Raw genomic sequence first — 25,258 nt, forward strand, 5'->3', positions numbered from 1 at the left:
GCTGCTCAGGTGGGCCCTGGGAGCTGCTCTTCCCTCACTGACACGGGTGGGATTAAAAAACAACCGAGGGATTAGAGGTGGGAAGTCAGAAATTAGTTGTAAATTGGGTTTTTTTGCCCGTTTTGGGGTGGGAGAACCCCCCCAGAGTTGTGGCTTCTCCAACTCCCCCTGGCCAAGCGTTACCCCTCGAGGGGAGCAGATACTCAGAGGGTTAATCCTCTGCCAAAACTGCTCCTTGGAGAGTTTGTTTCTTAAAAATTGGGCAAAACCTGATTTTTTTCCCTCTCTTACCACCCTCTTCCCCCTCCTGCCCCTCCAGGTTTTTCTTTCTGGGGAAAAAAAAAAAATGCAAAGATGCAAATTTGTTTGCCACAAGAAGGGATGATTTGCTTTGCAACAAACCCAATTTTATTCTAGGGAGAACAGAGAATGACTTTCATTAATTTCTTTTTTTTTTTTGCCTTCATTGTGGGAAGAGAAGAAAAAAAGCAGCTTTTTTTTTTTATTTTATTTTTTTTTCCCCCTTTGTAGCTGCAGCATTTGATCCCTAATTTAACTTGACAGGAGGAGAAATCCCTGCTAGATTTCGGGAGCCTTATTAGCATTGAATGGCACCAACTGAGCTGCCTCCCAGAGCCAAGAAATCCGTTCATTCAGGGGCTGGAGATATTCCCCTCGGGAATAGGCTGGATTAGTCACCTGGAATTCAATGTCAGGCTGATCCAACCTGGCCTTGGACACTCTCAGGGATCCAGGGGCAGCCACAGCTTCTCTGGGAATTCCATCCCACCACCCTCCCAGGGAAGAATTCCTTCCCAAACATCCCATCTGACCCTTCTGTCTTCCAGTTTAAATCCACCCCCCCCCTTGTCCTGGCACTTCATGGCCCTGGAAATGTTGGCTCAGCTGCCCCTCTCACCCTCTCCTCTTCCTCTCTGTGCAGTTTTCCTGCTGTGGTGGGGACGAATATCGAGACTGGGGGGTCAACCAGTACCACTCCTGCAACAGCACTGGGCCCCTGGCCTGTGGGGTGCCCTACACCTGCTGCATCAGGAAGGTAAGGCACACAAGGCACAGAAAATGCCTTTATTTCACTCAATATTCCATAAAAAGCCCCACCTTTTCCAGCTGGTTATCACTGCCTATTTCTGCACTGAAGGGTTTCTTCTAAACTGCATTTTCAGCCTGACACAACAGCAGGGTGAGACGATAAAGAAGCCGTAAAATATATGTATTTATGGACTGTTTTGGTTGTATTTTTGCTCTGCTGTTTTACTGGAGGGCAAAGGCCTGGGTTTGTTTGTGTTTGTATCACCCAAGGAGTTGTTGGAAATGCCAGGGTTTTCCACTCTGTGACATCAAATGGTTTGGGGGATTGGTTTTAAAACAGCACCACAGGACTCGGGGGTGGCTCTGCCTGGAAAAGGATCCAGGGAGAGCTGAGAGCCCCTTCCAGGACCTAAAGGGGCTCCAGGAGAGCTGGAGAGGGACTGGGGACGAGGGATGGAGGGACAGGACACAGGGAATGGCTTCCCGCTGGAAAAGTGGGGATTTAGACGGGATATTGGGAAGGGATTGTTGGCTGTGAGAGTGCTGAGGGGCTGGGCTGGAATTCCCAGAGAAGCTGTGGCTGCCCCTGGATCCAAGGCCAAGCTGGAGCAACCTGGACTAGTGGAAGGTGTCCCTGCCCATGGCAGGGGTGGCACTGGATGGGATTTCAGGTCCTCCCCACCCAACCCATTCCAGGAATCCATGAGCTGGCTGCCCCTGGAAGGTGGCATCTCCAATCCTTTGGCTTGGGTGGGGCTGGACTGCAGAGGGGGGTGGATTTGCAGAGCCAGGAGGTTCTCCTGAGCTGATTCCCAGAGCTGGGAACCAAGAAACCCCCCTGCAAGCAGAGCTTTTCTGAACTCAGTGCTCTGACACAGATCATTCAATCCAAACCTGCTCCTCTTTCTCATCAATCCAACGCACGTGGGGATAAAATCCCAGGAGCTGAGCCCCAAAAACAAGCCCCCAAATCCCTGGTTGTTGTACCAGCAGTGCTATCAACTTCCAAACAGGGATTTTTGCTGAGCTTAATCCTGGTGGCAAAACCTCCTGGGGGTTCAGGGCGCTCCCAGCCTTGGCCGTGCCCCAAGGATTTAATAAGGAGAATTTATCATCATCAACCTTGTATTGTTGTAGGGGCTTTTCAGTGGGGGAAAAGGGTGAAATGGGAAGTGGTTTAATTATCACTGGAAGTCTGACATGCAAATCAGCTGCAAAAAATAATTGTCAGCTCTAATCAGGGCATTGATTAAGAATCCTAAAGCTCCTGGAGGTGGAATTAGAAACCTGTGGCTTGTCCTTTTGTGTGATACAAGTGGGGGATGTGTTGAAGAAATCCAAGTGGATTTTGGGGGATATTTTTACACTCCCCAAGGTTTTGGGTGAGAATTTGGCCTAGAAAAGACCTTGGCAGAGCAGAGAGAGAAAAATCCCAGGTGATTAATGCAGAGGGGAAGGAATAATCATGGAATGGTTGGGGTTGGAAGGGACTTTGAAGATCACCCAGTGCCACCCCCTGCCATGGGCAGGGACACCTTCCACCAGCCCAGGTTGCTCCAGCCTGGCCTTGGACACTTCCAGGGATCCAGGGGCAGCCACAGCTTCTCTGGGAATTCCATCCCACCCCTTCACCATCCTCCCAGAGAGAAATTCCTTCCCAATATCCATCCAACCCCCCGCTTTTGGCAGTGGGAAGCCTCCCTTTGGCTGCAGCTCTTGGTCCATTTTATTTGACCACCAAAGATCTCAGCCCTGGGGATGCCCAAAAACCTTTTGTTTCTCCCCAGAAAATTCCCAAAGTCTTGATTTCTGGAGAGCCCAATACCTGCAATCCCTGTGAAATTCCATTTATTCTGAAAGGGAGGCACGACTGGAGGTGAAAATCCAGGGAATGTTGGGAAAGAGCCCCTTTCCAGGAGCCCCCAGGCTGTGGAGATGCTCATGGCTTAAATCACTGGGAGAGGCTTTGGGGGCCTGAACATCCTCCAGAACAGCAGCAAACAGAGAGAAAAGGGGGTTTACAAAGTATAATTGAACTACCCCAACAACTTTCTGCCCAAATTTCCAGTTCAAGCGTCACCTCTGGGCGAAAAAGGGCAACGTGAGGTGTGAGGGTTGGCATCTGCCCGACTTCTGCTGCTCTGAAGAGGCCCAGATGGGGCAGCTCTTCTGTTTCTCCTTTTTAATTCTTATTTCTTGTATTTCTCTGAGTATTCTTTTTGTTGCTCTGGGATGAGTTTGTTGCACTTTCTCTGCCCACAGGCCCCTGGAGAGGTCGTGAACACCCTCTGTGGGTACAGGACGCTGGACAAAGAGGTGACTTTTTGGGGGGCTTTGTGAGAGATTTGCTGCTTCCTCTTCCCCAGATCCCCCCCAAAAAATCCAGTCTGGAGGTACCAGCTGGGCAGAAATTCCCTTTTATTGCTTTGCCCTGGATTTTTGGGGGTGTTTCTCAGGCTCACAGTTTTTTGGCGAGATCCAACCCAAGAAATCAACTCCCGAACCTCCTCCCGCCTTTTCTTCGCCGCGCAAGGAGAGGCAAATACAGGGAACAACATCCCCCCAAACCCAAGAGCTCAATCAGTCAACCCCAGGGATGTTTCTCCCCCCCTTTCCCAGCTCCTGGAGCTGCTCAGCATCATCCACACCCAGGGACTGTCTCCCTTGGACAGTTCCTGAACCACGACACTCCTGGGTGTGGGGAGGGTTCGCTGGTCCCTTTGTGGAACTGCTGGTCCTGAGCTGGGTTTGGAGCTTTGGGGGCGGGAGAGAAGCTGTTTTTGATGCTTTTTTGGGGTGACCAGGCTGTTCCTCTCCCCCTTTTCCCAGCGCCTGGAGCTGCTCAGCATCATCCACGTGCGGGGTTGCATCCACGCCGTGGGGCTCTGGCTCAAGGACAACTTCGAGGCCACTTTGGGCATCGTTTGCTCCCTGTTGCTCCCACAGGTATGTGGTGGGTCTCCCCTCCTGGCTTTTTTTTTTCCCCCTCTGCTGGAGGAGGAAAATAAATTCCCTTTTAGTTATTTTCCCCCTCCATTTTTCCATCTGAAACTGTGACCTGGGTAGGAAAATTATCACGGGGCGTCCTTGGGCAAATGAACAGTTGATGAGTGCGGTGGCTGACTCAGAACACTCCTGAAATCTAATTACTGATCAAATCACAGCCTCTAAAAGCAAATCACGCCCATGTGAGCAGAGCAAGTCCTCCTCTATTTGTTTTTCACAGCCCTGCTCAAACAGAGCAGAAATATCACCCAAAATGAAGCATAACGGTAAATTTAGTTGTGTTTGCCTCAGGAAATCCATTAAGGGTGCCTGAGGATCCAAGTGACTTTCCAGGTAATGAGGCTTTTCATCACAGATAATTAACAGGGAGAGAAATTCGGGGTTGGGGTTGGGACTCTTTTTGCAACGCTGTGCTGGCCAGAAATTATTTATTAATTTTTTTAATTTTAATTTTATTTGTTTTAATTACATTTATTTTAATTTTATTTTATTATTATTTATTATTAATATTATATAAATATTCTGCTTCCCAGAGTTATTTTGGACAAAACTCTGATGATTTGGGGCCGATTTGATCCTTTTTCTGATTCATTTCAAGGCTCAGAAGCAAAATCTTCCTTTTCTTTTTGGTGGATGGATTTTGGGTTCGCTGCCGAACTGGAGGGGTTTGCTGATCCTTTCCAGATAACGGGGTTTTATCTACGTGGGAATGAAATGATTTCCCGTTTTGCTGTGTTTCTGCTTGAAACAAAAGGTGGAAAGTGGTTGGGAAGAGCAGGAGCTGTTGGGGAAACAGGAGAATTTTTTCAAAGGATGGATTTTGCCCTCGAGCTCTCGGAGGGTCCAGAGGAGAAACCGAGGTGGGGGAGGTGTTTGTGCTCAACCCCGGCCGTGCTCCCCGACTTTTCTAAAGTGATGCCATTAAAAACATGCAAATGAGCCCTGGAATTCTGCTGTGCTGCCACCAGGAAACACAACAGGCACAGGAAGGGGGTGAAAAGTCGTGGAGAGCCCATTAGAGGAGCCACCCGTTGGGTTCTCCATTAACCTGCCAACGGGAAGCTTCTTCACTGGGAAGGGTGGAGGGCAGAAGCAGGGCTGGCAGCGAGGATTTCTGAGCCCTGCTGAATCTCAAGTGCTGTTGAGGCAGCTCTGTGATTCCTCTGCTGTGCCATTAAAGGCTCTTCAGATGCAGAACCTCGTCCGTCCCATCTGCTCGCCGGTTTTAAATATAAATCATGTTCGATCCTGTCGAGTTTTGGAGGGGATGAAGTTCCATCTGTGTTGCCAGGAGCTGTCAGCCCAGGCACAGCCTCATCCCCAGCAGCTGCCAGGGAGGAGAAAGTGGAGTGAGAGCTGGTGCCCAGCTCAGCAATGAGGAGCTGATGCCCAAAGACACCTTTGAGGGGAGAGAGAGAGAGAACAAGAACCTCCAGGAGAGATTTAAAGCACCCAGAAAATCTTGGCTTTGCTTCCCAAGGTCTTCTGCACACTCAGGGCTTCAGGGCTGGGATCCCTCCATGGGCTCTCCAGAAAGTTCCATGGAGATGATGAGCAGCCCCATGGGCCAAATCCATGGATAAATCCATTTCTGTGCCTCTAATAACCCTTAATAACTGGCCACATCACTGTGCAGCTTTTCCCCTCTCCCAGCCCATGCAAGGCAGGGGGAGTTTGTAATTCCATCATCCCTCCAAAATCCTGAGTGTCTCCTCCTTTTTTTAAACATCAAGCAGTGGGGATTAAAAAACCCCATGTGAGGAGTGGGAATTGGTTTTGTTCATTTGCCTTATTCACACACACCAACTCAACCATTTCCCTGCCTTTACCTTTGCCTTTAATCCCCTTTTTCCTCTTTCCCATTTCATTCTCCACAATCCCCTCTCCTCGCCCTTCATCTCAGCCCAGCTCAGGCAGAGGCTGAGCTGTCCCACCTTTCCCATCCCCCTCCAAAAGACATTTTATAATTCAGGCTCTGGCAGTCAGAGGCAAATTCCCGTTCGTGGCCTCGCCGTGTTTAATGCTGGAGCAGCCCCAGATCTTTCGGCAGGGGCAGCAGAGCACAGGAATTTCTTCCCTGCCGGCTGCTCCCTCCCCTCCCCTCCCCTTCCCTGCCTGCAGCAAGATTAGCCGAGGAGTTTTGAACGTGCAGGAGACGTGTTTGGGGTGCAAATAAGGCACAAAACCCCGTGCCTTGTTCTGGCAGCAGCTTTTGGATGGGAAATGCATCTCCAGCTGCTTCCTTGCCGGGGCTTTCGCACCTTCCACCAGCCCAGGTTGATCCAACCTGCCCTTGGACACTCCCAGGGATGGGGCAGCCACAGCTTCTCTGGGAATTCCATCCCAGCCTCTCCCAGGGAAGAATCCCTTCCCCAAATCCCATCTCAAGCCACTGCCTGGCAGTTGAAATCCATTGAAGTGCCAGTCTCCCTGGAGCTTTCTCTTCTCCAGGCTGGCCATTCCCAGCTCTCCCAGCCTGGCTCCAGAGCAGCCCTTGGATCCCCTTCCTTAGCAAACTGTAAAAAGGCAGAAAGAAGAGCATGAAAAACTCCACAACCCTTTTTTTTTTCCCCTAGAAAAGACTTGGGGTTTTGGGGTTTTTTTGTTGTTTTTTTTTTTTTTTTTGTTTTTTTTTTTCCCAATCCTAAAGAAGCAGAAAGTGATACAAGTCCAATTAAAAGGGAAAAACAAAAAAATCCCTGGCAGGTCCCTGTCAAGGGTTAAAATCCACCGACTCTGTGGAGCAGAGTGAATTGTTTCTACCTCTGTTTCGCTTTGTAATTCCATCCATCTCCAGAGCTCTGCTCTGGGAGCATCCACAGAGTAATGGATTGTCAGTGCAGGGGTAGATGTTCCCTCCTCTGAGTATAAATCCACAAGATCAACTATTTCATTCCCTTAAAAAAAAAATAAAAAATAAAAACATGCAAAATTAGACTTTCAAGAGGTGTTTTGCAGCTTTGGCATCTTCATCTCCCGCTGCCAGAGATGGTAAATGTTCCTTTGTGCAAAGGGCATCCAATCCACCAAAGTTCCCCTTTTTTTCCCTTTGCAAGATTAATTTGGGTTTTGTTTGCTTTTTAATATCCCCGTGGCTCCAGGGGCTGCTGTGTTCTCAAGTGGCTGACATGTGCTTAATGGAGTAGAAAAAGGGGAATCAAAGGGATTTTTTTCCATCTCCAGCCCGTGACCCCGACGAGAGGCTGCTCTATAAATACCAATTTATGGGAGGAAAAGTCAATAAAAGAGAAATGCTTTGCTTCTTTACTTCGTTAGCGCTGGGAAAGCCTGAAAATGAGGCAGTAATTCTGGTGAGGGGGATCCAGGTTTGCCAGCCCCCCCCAGACCTGGAGGGATTTGCATGGAAAAGGGTTTCCTGGCAGGAAGTTTGGCCTGCTTGGGCTGCAGAGGTTTTTTTGGGTTTTTTTGGGATTGTGGTGCAGAGGGATGTGCTTCGTCCTGCCAGGGCTCCTGAGCATCCTCGGCTTGCTCTTCCCCATCCTTATTTTTTGCCCTCGTGAAGCAAAATCCAGAGGGATCCTGCTTTGGTTGGGGAGGGAAATGCCCATGGAGGGGCTGAGCTGCTTCTGAGAGCTCTGAAAAGCCCCAACCTTAAAAACCATCGAATTCCAACCCCTTTCCATGAGCAGGGACACCTTCCACTATCCCAGATTGGTGCTCCAACCTGACCTTGGGCACTTCCAGGGATCCAGGGGCAGCCACAGCTTCTCTGGGCAAGCTGTGTTGGTTGGAAAAGTCCTTAAAGACCCTCTCATTCCAACCAGTGCCACGGGCAGGGACTCCTTGGGATTTCCCAGTGGATTGTTTATTGCTCTTTATGGATTCCCTGCATATCCAGAGGTCTTTGGATTTATTGGCACCCCGTGAGAGCAGCGACTTGATGGGTTTGCACCCCCAAAAATCTTGGTTTTGCAAGCCCTGGGCATTGAAATCCCCCCCAAACCAGCACAGGCAGAGGCAGAGCTGAGACCTCCCAAGGCCATAGCAGCTTCCCGAATTCCATTCAGGAAGAGCAGGCAATTTTCTGACTCATAATGACCCTCAAACAGCAACTCCCCGGCGCTTGGGGCTGAATTACCATCCCAGGGCTGGGAGGAAAAGCAGCTTTTTTTTCATGTTTTCAGCCTCCTCTTTGATGCATTTTGTTACCATGTCCCTGTGCAGCAACTCCTGCCTTCATATTGCAGAGCAATAAAATGAGCGTTGGCATCGAAATTCTCCTCACTTCTGGAAAACACGGGGCCCTTGGTGCTGGAGATATTGGATCCATCGATATTCCTGACAGCTTTTTCTCTTCTCATTAAGGGAGAGGGGATATTTAGAGGCAAGCTGGGATGGAGGCTGGCTTATAACTCAAGAGGAGGGCGAGGGTTGTCGGGATTCTGCAGGACCTGGGCTGGTTTTATTCCCTCCAGAAGATCCCCAATTTCACCAGGACACCCCTGAGCAGGAGGGGTGATGTCCCCAAACCCGTCTGGCTCTGCAGGGTGGCCTTGTAGGGCGCGAAAAGCACCCTAAACACAAACCACTGTTTGGTTTAGGGAGGGAAAAGTGACACATTTGCTTTCCAAGCTGTCACTCCGGGGGGTTCTCCTCGCTGGGGATTTCAATCTGCCCACGGTGACGAGTTAATAACAGTAAATAATGCAAAGCCTGACATGCATTTAAAGAATATCTTAAAACTTCCTAAATCCTTGAAGGCTTTGCTGCTGAATATGGATTAGGATAATCTCATTATCGGGGAGGGGGGAGCAGCATCTCTGGGCTCTCCCAGTTCATGGAGAGAGACGGATCCATCCCCAGAATTCCCAGGAGCTGCTAGATAACCTCATTCCAGGCCACTTGGATAACACAAGGAGATTCCAAGATAGTCCCAGGCTCCAGTTTCGCTGCCAGCATCCCTGCAGTTGTCCTTCCCAGCAAAAGAGCCCTGGTGGCACAAACACAGCATTCCCATCTTTCCCGAATTTCTGGGAAAGCCCTGGGAGCCAAAACACCCCCCAGGCTCCCACATCCTGCTTGTTCTTCAGATGATTAATCCTGGCATTAATCAGGGATGAGGTGGAACAGAAAACAAGCACTGACCTGAGGATCAGTGGGTGCAATCAGGGAAGCAATCTGGGAAAAATTCGGGAATGGGGAAGGATCCAGCTGAGACCTCCAAGGAAGGGCTCAGTGTCGGGAGGTTTTTTCCCCTTCTTCTGACTTGTTGAAGCTGTTGATCCCTTGGGATCCACCTGCAGGTGAATTCAGGCAGGGAAAATCGATGCTGAGCTGGTTTGGGGTGACCCCTGCACGAGGCCAAGCCCTTGGTGGAGTTTTTCCATCTTCAAAAGGCAAATTCATCAACCCCGGGGATGTTTGTTTGGCCCTTCACTCTCAGCTCAGCGGGAGACACTTTCAGCTCTCTGGGTGACCCTTTCAGCTCAGTGGGGGACCCTTTCAGCTCTCTGGGTGACACTTCTCTGATCAGTTTTTTTAACTCCATTTTCTGCAGCAAACACTTTTCCCTTCCCGGTGTGGCACAAAATGGTCCCTAATTTGTGTTTACAACCCTTTGTTCTCATCCCCATTTATCTTCCCCTAATGTTCCCACTTTCTAGGCTGTTTCAGGAATCCACTAAGGGCCCAGAAGGATGATTAATAATATTTTTCAGCTCCGAAACCTGTGCAGGAGTTTCCAGGTGATGGATGGGTCAGGTGGGGCTGGTTATTTATCGACTCTTTGATGTAACAAATGGTCCTGCAGTGCCCATTTGCAGCCTCAAAATCGGGAGGAAAAGCCCTGAGGCTGAAGATGGTCTTGTCCTTCTCCATCTCATCTATAATCTGTGTCTAAACTTTGGGAGTTTTGGGGGATGAGAAGCTGGAATTCCCAGAGAAGCTGTGGCTGCCCCTGGATCTCTGGAAGTGTCCAAGGCCAGGCTGGAGCACCCTGGGCTGGTGGAAGGTGTCCCTGCCCGTGGCAGGGGGTGGCACTGGATGGGCTTTAAATTCCTTTTCAACTCAAACCATTCCACGATTCCGTGGTCTGGGGCTTGCAGGGAATAAATTCCCTGTAGGGAATAATGATCCTACAGATCAGTGCTCAGGGTGGGGAAAGGAGGTGCAGTTTGTGTTGCCAGTGCTCCAGTTGCCCCATTTCCCCCTCAGTGTCTGAGCTGCAAATCACTCCTGGCCACGACTTGTCCTGATGTTTCCAGCCCCTGCAGTGAAGGCCCATCAGGTGAAATCAAAGCAAATTGCTTGAAATCCTGCTCTGATGAAAATCCTCCCCCTTCCTCACCGCCCTCCTGAAGATTTCAAGCCTCATTTTGAATTCCCTGCCCAGCCAGCAGGGAAATTGGAATGACCTGTATGACACCAGCCTTGCAGGAATGTCCTATTTTCAGCAAGGGCTGGACCTGGGCAACACTCCTGGTGATGTCCAACTGATCCCCATCCCTCTGTCAGGGAAGAGGGGATTTGGAGATGGATTTGGGCAGTAAATGAGTGTAGGGAGGCTGTTGGTTGGGTGGCAGATCCTCCCCTGTGCTGGGCACTGGTGGGACACCCAAAATCCTGGGGAGGTTCTGGCTCCTGGTGACAAGACATTGAGGGGCTGGAGATTGTTCCCAGGGAAGGGAAGGGGCTGGAGCAGCAGGAGGGGCTGAGGGAGCTGGGGGGGCTCATCCTGGAGAAAAGGAGGCTCAGGGGGATCTTCTGGCTCTGCAGTCCCTGCCAGGAGGGGGGAGATGAAGGGGGGTCGAGCTCTGCTCCCAGGGAACAGGGACAGGAGGAGAGGGAACGGCCTCAGGCTGTGCCAGGGGAGGGGCAGGTTGGATAGTGGGGAAATTCCTTCCTGGAAAAGGCTGTCCAGGGGTGGAGTCCCCATCCCTGAGGGCACTGAACAGCCCTGTGGATGTGGCACTTGGGGACAGGGGTCAGTGGTGGCTGAATTGTTGGCTGTGAGGGGGGGGGGAGGGGCTGGGATGGAATTCCCAGAGAAGCTGTGGATGCCCCTGGATCCCTGGAAGTGTCCAAGGCCAGGCTGGACAAGGTTTGGAGCAACCTGGGCTAGTGGAAGATGTCCCTGCCCATGGCAGGAGGTGGCACTGGGTGGGTTTAAGGTCCCTCCCAACTCAAACCATTCCATGACCGGCAATTTTCCCACCTCCAAGAGCAGGAGGGTGCTCCCAGGATTTTAAGAAACCTCCTTGGAGCAGCTCAAATCCACTGCTTCTTTAACATGATCCCGAGGCAGCTTTCCTGCTGCTAAAACACAGCATTTTGGGGCTGCTCCATGAAAAACTCCCAACCCAGAGACAACCCCTTGGGATTCAGGACGAGGAGGAGGTTGCAGAGCGGGGAAATTCCCGAACGGGATTTGCGTGACCACGAGGCGGTTTTGACCCTCCCTGTTTCGCAGGTGGTGGGGCTGGTGATGGCCTGGCTCTACTGGCAGAAGCTCAACGAGATCTACTCCAAGCTGGACACGGTGGATTTCAGGCTCCTGGAGCTGCGGGATTTCAGCTTCGGGGTGGTGGATCTCAGCGGCGCCGGCTGGTGCTGGTGCCTGCCCAGGGAAGGGGGTTACATCCCTGTCAACCCTGGGAACGAGGAGGAGGAGGAGGAGGAGCAGGAGGAAGCCAGAGCTTCCCACAGCAAGGTGTGAGGAGCTGGAGGACTCAGCGAGCTCTGGAGGTGGCGGTGAGAGTGGGAATAATGTGATTTATCTTCTCAGGGTTCTGGAGGTGCTTTGGGGAGAAAGGGAAGTTTTGGAACCTTTGGAAGGTTCCAAACTCCACCATTCGGGCGCTGCAGCTCCCCAGGGTCCTCCTGCTTGGCATTTTGGAAGTGTTTGTGCAGCTCCTGGTTGGGGTTCAGGTTGTTTTGGGGGGTTTTTTTATACAATAAATGTGAATTCTGTGGTGTTTTGCAAAGTTGTTTCCACTCTCCGCTCTCTGGTCGGGCTGTTGGGGAGGGGGTGGAACATTCCCTGTGCTCTGGGGGGTCCTTTAGGGTTCTATTATCCCATTTTCCTGAGAAATCGTGGCTTGCTGAGAGCTCCCCAGGTGGGCCCAAGCTCCAGGAAGGCAGAAAAGAAGGAAAAACTGGAGCAGCTTTGCCAGAGAGCTTTTCCAGGAATGCCAGGGAAGCACAGCTTCCATCTCCTGGATCACAGCCCCCCTTCCCGAAGGTTCCCAGCTCTTCTCCACCAACTGGGGCTTCAGTTTTCCTTCCCAGGCAAGGAAAAGGACGTTGGGATGTCAAAATGTTGGAATTTTGGAACCAGGGAGGGTTTTCCACGTGATTCCAACCCCCCCAGTGCCCAGGGAAGGAATTCCCTCTGCCAATATTCCCTTTTTTCAGCCCAGCTTGCTGAGCCCATTCCCTCCTCCTGCATCCCTTGGGAATTCAAGAGCTGGTTTTATCCAACCTCGACCGGGCTGGGAAGGGGGAAAATCGAGGAATTGCAAAAATAGATGTGATTTTACCCCCTCCAAAAAAAAACACTGCAGAGAAACCCTCTGCTGTGGGTAAACCCACCCGTGGCAAAGCTTCCCGAAAAAGCAGCCGGGAGCCAAACGCAGGGAATGAACTTGGAGCAGGGAAGGGAGGGAGCCAATGTTGGACTGCAGGGCTGTGTCTCCCTCTTGTGACCGACCCCGGGCTCCGCTTTTGTGATGAAATGGGAAACATTCCCCAGCACAGGCCTGGAAAAAACACCTTTGGAACTGGTTTTTTTCCCGTTGAAAATGGAGCTGAGCAGGAGATTACGTTTTTTTTAAATTATTATTATTATTATTATTATTATTATTATTATTATTATTATTATTATTATTATTATTATTATTATTATTATTATTATATTTTTATTTTATTTTTATTTTTATTTTTATTTTATTATTGCTATTATTACTATTATTACTGTTATTATCAATAGTCTCATTTTCATCATGTAACCATTATTATAATAATCATTATTATTTATAATAATGATGCATCATTAGATTAATCTAGTGATATCCCTTTTATTAATATTAATACAATCATTATCATAGCTATCATTATAATCCTAATTATTGTTGTATCACCATAATATATTCAGATAGTAATAATTCAGCATTTTTATAACATATTAAGATTAATATTATTAGTGCCACTATAATAATCGCAGTTATAATGACCATTTTTATTGATGTTATTAGAATAATTTATTAGAATAAAATGTTATAATAATTGTTATCATCATAATCATCATCACTATTATTATCATCATCATTATCGTTATGATCTTAATTTATTATTATTGTAGGAATTTAACAGTATTATAATAATCTAATATTATTATCTACATTATTATCATGCTCACAGTCTGTTTGTTATTGTTATTATCAGAATTTATTGCTATTATAATAATGTAGCATTTTACATTGATAAAATGAATAATAATTATTATAAATATATAAATATTAATATAAATACAATATAATTACTATAATAATAATTATAATATTAATAATGTTATTAGTCAATAAAATTGTTATTATCCCCACAATCACCCTTATTATAATCATCATTACTGTTCTTATAATTTATAATAATTCATTAGAATAATTTTTGTTATAATTGTTATCATCAGAACCATCATCACTATTCTTATGTTCTTATCATAATCGTTTATTGGCAATATAAGAATTTAACATTATTATAATAATTTACTATTATTATCTTCATAACTATCATAGTACTCATAATCACTATTATTATCATAATTTATTCATATTATAATAGTTTAGCATTTTACATTAACCTAGTACATTTTCATAATCTCTGTAATGATAATTATTATTATAATAATTTATTAATATCATAATAATTTAGCCTGTTATAATAATATAATAATATTAACAGTAATATATTATTATTATCATAATAATATAATAACAACCATTATTATACTAATCATTATAATTGTTATTATTATAATAATTTATTAGAATGATTTTATGTTTATCATAATTGTTATAATCATAATCATCATCACTATTATTATCATTATTATAGTTGTTATTATTATAATAACTTATTTATAGTATAAGAATTTAACACTATTATAAGAATCCATTATTGTCAATAGATTATTATTATTATTATTAATAATAATAATAATAATAATAATAATAATAATAATAATAATAATGCCATTACTAAAAGTGGGGAGTTTTTGCAATGAAGGAGGTAAAATCTGCAGCCCAGAAAAACATGATGAGCCGGATATTTCAGGAAGAACAGGACTCCTGCCTTCACTCAGCTCATGGAATTTTGCTTTTCTTCCTTCTCCTCCCTCTCTCCATGAGGGGTTTAATAAAACCATCAGAAATCCAAGCTGAGAAATTCAAATAAATTCCAATAAATTTCCGTGTAATTAGAGGGAAATAAAAAAGGTGAATTCCCTTTATTTTCCCTTTCTTCCCTGGACAAGCAGCCCCAGCACCCGGATTCCCTTTTCCTGGAGCCCAGCAGGGATGGGAGCAGCTCTCGGGTCTCATCCCGGGATTAATCCCGGGATTTGGGGGGGGCAGATCCACGATTCCCATGGACAGCTGGGCTGTAAATGCCTGGGAAGTGGGAAAGGTGGATTTAAAGCGAGAGCAGGGAAATGTCGATTCCCTTTGGAAAAGGTTTCCCCGACATCCCAACGTGCTCGTTGTTCCAAACCAAGGGGATGCCAAAGACATTCCCGAATTCCCATGAAATCCTGGAGGTGCTGCTGACTCAGACCAGACCTGCCCCTGCTCCAGACCTGGCCTTGTTCTTAAACCTGGCCTTGTTCTAGACCTGCCCCTGCTCCACATGGAAGAGCAAATCCACCAAAACAGGAGCTGGGAAGAAAACCGGAGCAGGGATAAAGCACCAAACAGGTTTTGCTTTGATTGTTCCAAGACTCTGGACCGTGCCATGGAATAACCCCCTGGAGGGGAGAGAAAAACCCCGAGTTCAGAGACGATTTCAGGCCAAAAATCTGATTTTCCCAGGTCTTTTTTCCCGCCTGACAACGAGCCCAGCTCTGCTGAGGAGGAGCCAGGAGCTGGTCGGTGTAGATTTATTGACACCCCCGTTCCAAGGCCGAGCGTGGAATGGGAGCAGAGCTCGGGAAGCAGAGCTGGGAGAGCTCCCCTGGCCCTGAGTTTGCTCTTCATGGCACTGAATTCGCTCGTGGTCAGCAAAACATGGAATTGCAAAAGGATTCCAGGTGTTAAACTCTCCCCCAAGCAGCGTTTGGTGCCCCAGGGGCTGAGCCTGCTGTTCCCAGCGGGGTTTCAGGAGCACCTCAGCCATGCTCCTCTGCGATTCCCCGAGGAATTCCCTCCTTAAAATCACAGAATTGCACCGGGAAAAGACACAACAGCAGTTCCCTCCCCAAATCCCCGGGAGCTGAGCCAAAACCCAGGAACAAAATGCCCCCCAACAGCCCCAGAAGACACAAATCCCGCAGGTTGGGCAGGGCCAGCTCGGATTTTCCACGTCCCCGGTGGTGTGACAGCCCCGTGCAGGGCAGGACCTCAGCTGGTTTGGTGTCCCGGCCTCTCCCGAGGTCTCTCTGCGTCCCATGATGCTCCTCTGCTCCCAAAAAGTCGATTCTGATGGGGCCCAAAATACATTTGGAGCCGGGAGCTGCGGGGCGTTGGCAGTCGGCCGTCGATAGGATGGTGGGAAGAGCAGCTTCATCCCAAGGCAATCCGGGCTCCCGCTGCCACCAGCACCCCTGACTCTCCTCTGCCAGCCCCGTCCTCCCTCTGAACCTCTTTATTTGGGGAGTTCAAGGTGAGTTTCTTGAGGGGGAAACTCGTTTTTTGCGGAACTGGGAGCTGGGGAGGGGGAGAACTGGGTTTGACTGGGAGAGGTGAGAGCGCTTTTCTTTCTTTCCCTCCTCTTCTTCCTGCTCCACTTACAATCAGGTTTTCCAGTAGTTCTACTCCATGTTGTGTTTGGATGTAGGAATTTGGGGGTGGGAGGGGGAAGCTCGATGTGTAAAATATCAGAGGGAAAACCCCCCGGGGTTTATTACCCTCATAAATCAACCATAATTAACCAGGAGGTTTAATTTCTCCTATCAAAGGGTTTATCCGGTGGGTTATTTTTGCTGCCCAGCAGAGATGTGGTAAAACTCTGACCAGCCAGCCCAGGCTGCAAAAAAACCCCTCCTATTTCATCCCAATATTATCCCATTTGCAGGGTCCTTTAGCTCTGTCCATCACCCCCCAACCTGCCACTGATGGAATCTCTTGGGGGATGTTGTGAAACTTCCTCTCTTGGAAAGTCACTTTTGGAGCAAAAATATTTCTGCCTGAAGCCTGGAGAGGGGAGGGGGGTGTATTTTGTTGCTTTTCCTGCCACCACCACCTTACCAAACCCCTCAGAATTATCCCAATAATGTTATTTTCGGGAAGCCAAGGCTGCTGTTGGTACACCCAGATTTGGGGCACAGTTGCCCATCCAGAGGAGTTTGTCCCTAAAATAAGAAAGTGTCAGGGGGGTAAAAAAAAAATCCCAAATCTTTTTCAATCAAGAGGTGCCTTTAAATATCAGCTGGGTTAAGGCTGGAACGCTGATTGGGACAAAGATGGTCTTTGCCTGGGGGAAAATGGGACAATAAATCAGGAAGCAAAGCAGAGCCAACCTGGGCACCCCTGGGCCCTTCCAGCTTTTTTTTTTTTTTTAGGTTCACACCCTGTTTGCTTGACATTTTGAACCTCTTTGCCTTGAGTTGGGGTTTTTCTTCCCTAAAATAGATGGATAATGGTGCGATTTTGCCATGGATTCCACGAGCTGGAACGGGGGACACGGCGAGGCTGGTTCTGATCACTCTCAAAGTGACTTTGGGAGGCATCGACCGGGCTGCCAGGAATAGTAACCGTTCTGCCGCCCCAGTCAAGTGTGAAAGGCAATCACTGGAGGTCAGATAATTAGGGGAGTAATTAACAGCCGGGACAAAATGTGAAGGAACTCCTTGCGGGGTTTGTGGGGGGTGGGGAGATAAAGAGGAAAGGGATCTGGAAGCGTAGGGTGGAAAATCTGTGCTCAGGAAAGCCAAGTCTGCGTCTGCAAAACCCCTTTTAGCCTTGAAAAATCCCTTCTATCTGGGCAGGTCCACCCCAGAAAACATCAAATGGGTGTTTATTGGCAGCAAATAACCTCGATGAGCTGAGCTCGTGTCCGTGGTTGTGGCATAAAATCTCCATAAAAATTCCCTGCGCTTCACCCTCCCCCCCCACTCCAACACCCTGCTTTGAGCAGCAGGAATCGGAGCCTGGAGACCGAATTTATCCCGGTTTTCTTCAGCCTGGGGGAGAGTGGAGGTGGAGCACAGGCAGGGCTGGCACAGGCAGGGCTGAGCTCACCGAGCCAGGACATTCCAGAGGGTCCCCGCTGCTTCCATTGGGAAGTCCCGGCTCTCCCGGCCGGGAAGGATCCCGTGTGTGATTTCCACAGAGAGGCTCTTCCCCTGTCCAACATCCCTGAAAACCTCTCTCTCCTTTCTCCTTGCCTCGGCTCAGCTCTCCCCGAGCAGAGGGAACATGCTGGAAGATGAGGATGGGATGAGCGAGAGGGGGCTCAGCAGCTCCAGGAGGAGATACGAGGATGAGGAAGGTGAGTGAAACCTTGGGAATGCTCCAAGGGCTTCCCTTGCCGCCTGATCCATCGGATCTCCCATGGAATAAACTCCTGGGTGCCTTAAGCCAGGTGGGAAGATGGGAAACACCTCCCTGACTTTTGAAACCGGAGTTTTGAACTGGAAAGTGAACTTTTATTTTTGTAACTGGAAGTGGCACATCCCAGATCTGCTTTTTAAAGCATTTCCCCCTTTCTAGATCTCTCCAGATCATCCCATGGAATAAACTTTAAACCTGGTGGGAAGATGGGAAACGTCTCCCTGATTTGTGTTTTTTGTTTTTGTTTTTGTTTTTAACTGGAATTTTTAACTGGAAAGTGATCCTTTTTCTTCTTTTAAACTGGAAATGGGAAATCCCAGGTCTGCTTTTTAAACTTTTCCCCTCTCTAGATCCAAGCACATCCCATGGAACAAACTTTCATGTGCTTTAATCCTGGTGGGAAGATGGGAAACATCTCCCTGGGCTTTTTTTTTTTTAACTGAAAGTTTTAACTAGAAAGTGAATTTTTCTTTTTTCATGGGAAGTGAGAAATCCCATATCTGATTTTTAAACCTTGTCCCCCTCTCTCGATCCACAACATGGAACAACCCCCTGTGTGCTTTGATCCTGCTGGGAAGGTGGGAATCATCTCCCTGGCTTTGTAAAGTGGAAGTTTTTTAACTGGAATGTGAACTTTTCTTTTTTTCATAACTGCAAATGAGAAATCCCAGCTCCGTTTTTTTCCCCCCTCCTCCTCTCTCTGGACTGGGCACATCCTATGCAATAAACTCCTGTGTGCTTTACTCCTGATGGGAAGTTGGGAATCATCTCCGTGGCTTTTTTTTTTTTTTTTTTTTTACCTGCAAGGTTTATAACTGGAAATTTTAACTGGAAAAAAGAACTTTTTTTGTTTGTTTTTTTTTGTTTGTTTGTTTGTTTGTTTGTTTGTTTGTTTTTTGTTTTGTTTTTTTTTCCTTTTTTTTTTTTAAACTGGAGAGTGAGTGAACGTTGCTTTTCAAACTGGAATTTTTAAAATCTTTTTCCTAGTCCTCTAGAATCCAGCACATCCCATGGAATGAACTGCCCGCTTGGGAAGACGGGGCTTTTTTTTAATCGCGAGTTTTTTATACGGGAAGCTTTAACCAGAAAGTAAATTTTCTTGTTGTTACACATCCCAGACGTGCTTTTCGAGCTCTCCCCCTCCTCCCTAGATTACCACTCCATCTACATCGGGGTGCCGGTGCCGCGGGGGTACCGGAGGAAGCGGCGCCGCCGGAGATCTCCCGGTTCCAGCCGGGACCGCAGCGAGAGCGAGCGGCACTTCGAGCGCCAGGACCACTCGGACACCGACGACGGCGGCCACGGCTGCTACGAGAGCGGCAACGACAACGCCAGCAGGACCAGTGAGTGCCCATCGGCTCCCCAAAAAAACCGGGAGAGCCTTTGGAGCGTCGCTCATTAAACCCCAACCCCGCGACGCGCGGAGCTTCCCAGGTTTATTTTTTTCCCCTGGGAAGCTGCCCACGAAGGAAATCGGCGCTCCAGGAGCGCAGACAAACCTCGGGCATCACACCTTGTTCCCGACGGGCTTTTTGCCCGCGGCTTTGGCCGGTCTCGTTAAATCTGCTTTGGGATTAAAGCGCAGATTAACATTTCGCGCAGCAAAGCGGCTGCAGAGCCCTCGGGGTGGGTTTTTTCCACAACCCCCCCTCTTCCTATAGAAACCTGCGTTCCGGGTTTAGGTCCGGCTCAGCTGAGCCGGGCTCCGCTTTTCCCTACGGGAGGAAAAGTTTTCCAGGGTTTTTTTAGGGCGTGGGGAGAAGTTTTTGTTTGCATCGGGCTCCACTCGCAGTTTTGGTGGGAGCGGGAGCTTCACATCCCTTCCTTTCCACAGGCGGTAAATGCCACTGGGATAAAACCCTGGGCCGGTTTGGGGCAAGAAAAGTCATTTTGCAGAGAAAAATCACTCGAAAAAACTTCAGAAATCCTCCTTATTTGGGCTAGTTTTCCTCTGGAAAAAAAAAAAAACCAAAAAAATTCCGCTCTGAGCTCGGAGAGGATTTTCCCACCTCCTTCCCGATGGGAAAGGAAAACCCTGCAGGATATAACCCCGAAGCCGTGATTTCTGCCCTCCCAGCGTTTCCCCCTCCCCTTTCTCCCTCTCTCCATCCCGCTGCCTCGCAGGGATCTCACCTCTCCCACTCGCATCCCGTTTGATTTGGTAACTTCCCGTCATGGGAGCCAAAGGGAAAGGAAAGTGCTTTATATTCTCTGTAATCTGCTCCTTAAGCCTCGGGAGTTTAACAAGCCTGAGTGGATAAAGGAGGAAGTTCGGGGGTTTGGTGGTTTTTGGTACCGAGCAGCGAAGGTTTGGTTTGGCCGGGAAGAAATGGGGGAAAAAGTGGAAACAACTCCAGGTAGGATTTTTTTTTTTTTTTCCCGGCGTTTCGTGGCAGCCGCCGTTGGGGGAGCAGGAGAGGAGGGGGGAAAAGCTCCAGGGCTGGGGGGTTTAAACTTTGTTTTTCCCTCGTAAAAACAACTTTCCCCCCTTGTAAAAGCAGCCTGGGAGCTCGCAAGGGAGCTCAGGGCCCAGAGCTCCAAAACTCATCCCTAAAAATATCCGGGGGGAATTCTCGGCCCCTGTTGTTCCCCAGCAGAGGGGGAAGTGGAAAAGGTGATGTTGGGAAGGGTAAAAGGTCTCCCAGCTTTGCAGGTTTCCTGAAAAGGAAAGGAGCATCTAATCCCGCGGGATGTGCACCCTGATCTCCTCTCTTTTTTTGGGAGATGGGGATCCTTCTGATCCATGAAAAGCCAGGGAAAGGCTGCTATGGAGCCAGAGGGGCCACGACAGCCGATGGTTAAAGTGCTGGAGCCTTAAATCAGGCTTAGTCCTGCAAACCCCAAGCAGCACCAAATTCCCCCATCCCCAATTTTATCCCTCTTTTTTTTTTTTTTTTTTTTTTTTTAATTATTCTACTTTAAGCCAGAGTGGGAATTTCAGTTTGGAAAAGCATCTCCAGGTCAGGTTTTACTGCAGGGCTGTGAAGGGCTCTGTGGCCCTGGGACTAAAGGAGGTTTAAATCCTTCCAGCTGGTCTGTCCTGTCCCATTTCCCAAGGAAATGTGGGGTCTTGTGTGTGGAGAATTATCCCAAATATCCCAAATCTCTCCCGTATAACCCAAACATTCCCAGGGTTGATGCTGAGCTGGTTCCGTGGATTTGGGCTCCATTTGGATCCACCGTGGCTGAAATCACAGGGCAGGAATTGCAGGAATTGCAGGAATTGCAGCTGGAAAGTGTTTTCCCATCCTAAAAAATTGGTTCAGGGAGATCTGGATCTTCTCTGGGCACCCCTTGAACTGTGTCTTCAAGAAACAGCTGCAGATTTTGGGGGGGTTTGGGGGGGGGTTTGGCCACTTCCCTGCAGATATTTTACTTTTGAGCTCCCAAAGATGCCAAACCTTAAATGCCATTATCCCATATATCCTCCCAAGCAAACACCTGCTCCTTCCCAGCATTTTTAGGTGCTGGATCAAATTTCCAGGTTGAAAAAACAAAACAAAACAAAACAAAACCAAAAACCAACAAGCAGGGAGACCTGGAGGAAGTTTAGGGTTTGAGAGCAAAGGCTGAGGGGGGTGTTACCAGCACTGAACCCATTTCATCCCTCTTCCCAGAACAGCACTTAGGCTTAAAGAGCCTGAAACCCTCCAGGCAGGGAGCCCAGCTCTAAAATTAACAGGAATATTTAATAATCATAATAATGGAGCTTATGGAAATGAAGGAGGACTTGACAACAGGGCTTTAGTCTGGGTGGTGGGGGCTTAGAGGGGCTTAAGTGGTTAAGCAGGCTCAGCCTAAAGGGACATCCTCTTCTTCCAGGGCCCACACGACTTGGGGTCGTCTCCTTTGGGGGGAAAAAAGGGCAATATTCCCATTTTTTTTCCCTCTGCTCACACGTGGAAGTTTAATTACCTGTTTTTTTTTTTTTTTTTTTTTTTTTTTTTTTTTTTTTTTTTTTTTTTTTTTTTTTTTTTTTTTTTTGGCCAGTTTATTACCCAACTTTCTTATTCCTAAGTTTGAAAAGGAGATAATTCAGCTAAAAAAAAAATTTAAAAATCCATTTTCCAAGCTGGGTTAATTCCTGTCGGTTTAGGATACTCGGGATTGCATGAAAATAAACCAATTTCCATGGATTTTAGGCTGATTTTAATCTCTTTGGAGCAACTGGGGACCATCCATGGGAGCATCCAGGTTCATACCCAGGTGTCTGATTCCTCCCTAGGACCACAATGTCTCGAGTTTTTTTCCTGGAAAATGGATGGAGAGGGTTAAAAGCAAATCCAACCAGGCTGGATGGGGGTTTTTTTAAGAGGTGGAGGTTCCATCACCCTCCAGGAATTCACTGGGGATGGAAAAGCCTTTTCCCACCACTCAGGAGGTGGGGGGGTGACGTGTTCCCGTGGGGAGCAGGTGGAAAGAAGTGCCCTCCCCAGCCTGGCTGCAGGAAGTTGGATTTTTCCAGCAGGAATTTGTGTTATTCCCCTTCAAGGATTCACATTCCCTGTGGGAATCCAGTGGGAAAATGTGCGTGGAGCTCTTGGGCATCCCCATCCAGACACTGTAAGGATTGGGTTGCCCAGGGCAGGAGGTTCTAACCTGGCAAAAACTGGCTCCATGGCACGGAAAAATGTGGGATAGCCCTTGGAAACAAGGATCAAAACGCTCCTGGAAGGGAATTTTATGTTATTTTAGACAGGGATGGCCACATTCCTCGATTATTTCCACTCACCCTTCCTGCCATCATCCCAGGATTCCCCTCCTGGCTTCCACTCATCCTCTCCCCCATCACCCCACATCTTTGCACAGCAACAAAAAATTGGGAGTTTGCTGGAAATCTCTGTCCTGGGGGGGGAAATCTCCAGATGAACCAGTGGAAAAAAAAGGGGGATTTTCAATCCTGCAGGAGGGTTTGGAGCTTTGCACACCCTCAATTTGGGTGTAGCTGATCCCAACTCTTCCCAAATTCCCTGCTTGGGTGCTAAAGAGCAGATCCTTCCTTCTCCCTCCTTCCAGTGTCTCCGGCTGCCGAACGTCTCCGCTACATCCTGGGGGAAGATGATGAGCCTCCCAATCCCACCCTTTTCACCGAGATGGACACCCTGCAGCACGATGGGGAGGAGATGGAGTGGAAGGAATCGGCCAGGTGAGGTGGGGAAGATGTTTTGGGGTTGAGAAAAATCGGGAGGGAGAAGAAAATCCCCTCCTTAAACACCCCCCCCCCCAGGGGGAAAGGGGAGCAGGGATTGAAAGTCGGTTCAAAAAGATATTCCTGAATCAGGGAAATGAGGGAATTGTGGCATTTTAAAGGCAAAAAAATTGGGATTTTACACAGCCTGGAAGGAGGAGGGAGAATTCCCATCTTGGCCTGGTTCTCCTCAGGCTCTGTCCTTGGATCAACCCCGAAGTTGCAGCTTTTCCAGCTCCCAGTGACCCAAGTCCTGCAGAAAGGGCTGGGAGGGGGAAAAAAAAGGGATAAAATGCTGGTAAAAGGGAGAATTAAAGCTGGGGAATGGGAATAGAGGACATAAAGAACATTTTCCCAGGTTTTCCCACACACACACCTTTTTCTGACTGGGCCAAGAGTTAAACTCTTCCCATCCTCCATCAGTCATAATAAAACTCCACCTGCTCCATCTGTAATCAAATTATTAGAGGAGTTGCAAGTGGAATTTCCTTTATTGAATTAGGAGTTTACCCAAGGGAATAATCTCCAATCCACGTGGGGTTTTTCTCTTCCTGACCTCAATTTTGTGTAAAGGTCAGTGGGGTTGAGGCTTTTTGGGGGAGCTTTGGGAAGGGAATCAGGGACGCTGATGGGATCCCAACCCTTTAGTTTCAGTAACAAAAAAGCTTGAGAGGCAAAAAAAAAATCAATGTATTCATTGGGATTTTCATTAGAAAAGGGTTGAGATGGAAGTTTCCAAATTCCTGCTGGGAGAGTGGAGTTTTCTGTTTCCCTACTCCCCAAAAAAATGATGGGAAGGCAAAAAAAATCAATATTTTCATCGGGATTTTCATCAGGAAGGTCTGGGGATGGAGGTTTCCAGATTCCTCCTTGGAGGATGGAGGTTTCTGTAGCTCCCCATCCTTCCCCACTCCCCAAAAAGCTTGGAAGGCAAACAATCAATAGGATTTTTTTTTTGGCTTTCCATCAAGGAGGGATTGAGGTGGAGGTTTCCAAATTCCTCCCTGGAGGGTGGAGGTTTCTCAAATCCCGATTTCCTCTGCCTGGTGAGGAACTTCTTTAACCACAGGAGAGCAGCTCCATGGTGGGAACAGCAGGTGGGAGCAGCTCTAAATCCACAATAAATGGGAAAAAAACCCCCCAAACCTGGCAGTGCAGGCCCCGAGCCCAGCAAGGAGATGGGATTTTGCCGCGGGCTCAGCGAGAGCGTCACGGGATGTTGATCCTGGGAAAAAGGCGCCGCTGGAAACGCGCCCTGAGAGCCCTGCGCTCCAACCCTGAGCTGCTACCCCTGTCTGCTCCCTAATGACCCACTTTCCTCGGGAAAATGGGGCAAAAAGAGAAAGGAAAAGTGACCTAATCGGCTTTGGGCTCGGCGGGAAGCTTGAACCGCCGCCCCGGCCGAGCAGCGTCGGTGCAAAGGGTTCCTCCAAAGGAATTGGGATGGGAAGCTCTGGAATTATGTGAATTAGGGTTAATTATTACAATTTGGGGGTTTGTCCCTGGCACAGACCGCTCCTGGCATTCCCAGGTGATATTTTGGGGGGTTTAGGAAACCTCCCAAGTCTCCCAGGAGGGATTTGAGGAGGGGGAAGTCCGAGGGGTTGAGTTCACTGGTGGGACTGAGAGGTTTTGTCTTCACAATCACAGAAGCAGCACTTTGCAGGGTGGTGTTATTGGATTTCTCCATCCCCATCCTGAATAACACCTGGCATTTTGTCTTTGGAGTAGCATTTCGGTGCAGCTGATCCAACACAGAGCTCTCCCCACCCTTCTCCTGCAGCTGCTTCCCAAAACCTTTCTCCTCCCACATCCTCTCTGTCTGTGCCCTCTGGGGCAGCAGGAGGCCAAATCCCAGTTGTACCAGTTCAAATTGGTCAGGTTAAGCTCGGTGAAGGCTAATCCTGGAAGTCTCCTGGAAAGGAAAAGCAGCTTTCTTTCCCAAATCGACGTCGCGCCGAGAGCTGCCCTTCCAGGAGCCTGAGCCCTGTTCCCAGGTTGCTGGGAGAAATCAGCCACCCTTCCCAAATTTTCTCTGAAGCCTTTGATTTGTAAAATCAAGGAGCAGATTTCCAACTGTTGGTTCCCGAGGGTTTGCAAACCCATCTCCCACCGTGGGAACGAACGGCCCAGGTTGAGGTCAGAGTATTTACTAAGGAATTAAAAAAAGTTGAGAGTGCCCTGGGGGTTTGCTCTCCTGGGTGCATGGCTGGTCCACGCAAATCCACCTGCAGAAAGGAAACTCCACGGAAAGAGCCATCCTCTTATTCCCTTCTCACCCACCACTCCCGCT

General features: G+C 48.3%; 2 protein-coding genes across 5 annotated transcripts in view; both read left to right on the plus strand.

Moving 5' to 3' along the window:
* Nucleotides 1–25,258, plus strand: part of LOC114070890 (tetraspanin-15-like) — a 49,041-nt gene that overhangs the window by 23,448 nt on the left and 335 nt on the right. For 2 of the 4 annotated variants that reach the window (XM_027908510.1, XM_027908507.1), the window contains exons 5-8: nt 944–1,057; nt 3,313–3,366; nt 3,880–3,996; nt 11,486–11,978. In XM_027908510.1, coding sequence (XP_027764311.1) covers nt 944–1,057; nt 3,313–3,366; nt 3,880–3,996; nt 11,486–11,731 — 531 coding nt within the window. In that variant the 3' untranslated portion in view covers nt 11,732–11,978. Of the gene's footprint in view, nt 1–943; nt 1,058–3,312; nt 3,367–3,879; nt 3,997–11,485; nt 11,979–15,188; nt 15,202–25,258 lie in introns of those variants that run through there. The other 2 variants (XM_027908508.1, XM_027908509.1) reach the window with 2 other exon arrangements.
* The window catches only part of SLC4A5 (solute carrier family 4 member 5), a 29,286-nt gene continuing 21,670 nt past the window's right edge, over nt 17,643–25,258 (plus strand). Inside the window, exons 1-3 of the mRNA XM_027908506.1 lie at nt 17,643–17,715; nt 18,929–19,120; nt 22,794–22,923. Of these exons, the coding sequence (XP_027764307.1) occupies nt 17,643–17,715; nt 18,929–19,120; nt 22,794–22,923 (395 nt within the window). The remainder of the gene's footprint in view (nt 17,716–18,928; nt 19,121–22,793; nt 22,924–25,258) is intronic.

This window comes from Empidonax traillii, unplaced genomic scaffold (genome assembly GCF_003031625.1).
Source record: "Empidonax traillii isolate 1590-97213 ecotype Southwest subspecies unplaced genomic scaffold, ASM303162v1 scaffold1733:size90430, whole genome shotgun sequence".
Lineage (NCBI taxonomy): Eukaryota > Metazoa > Chordata > Aves > Passeriformes > Tyrannidae > Empidonax > Empidonax traillii.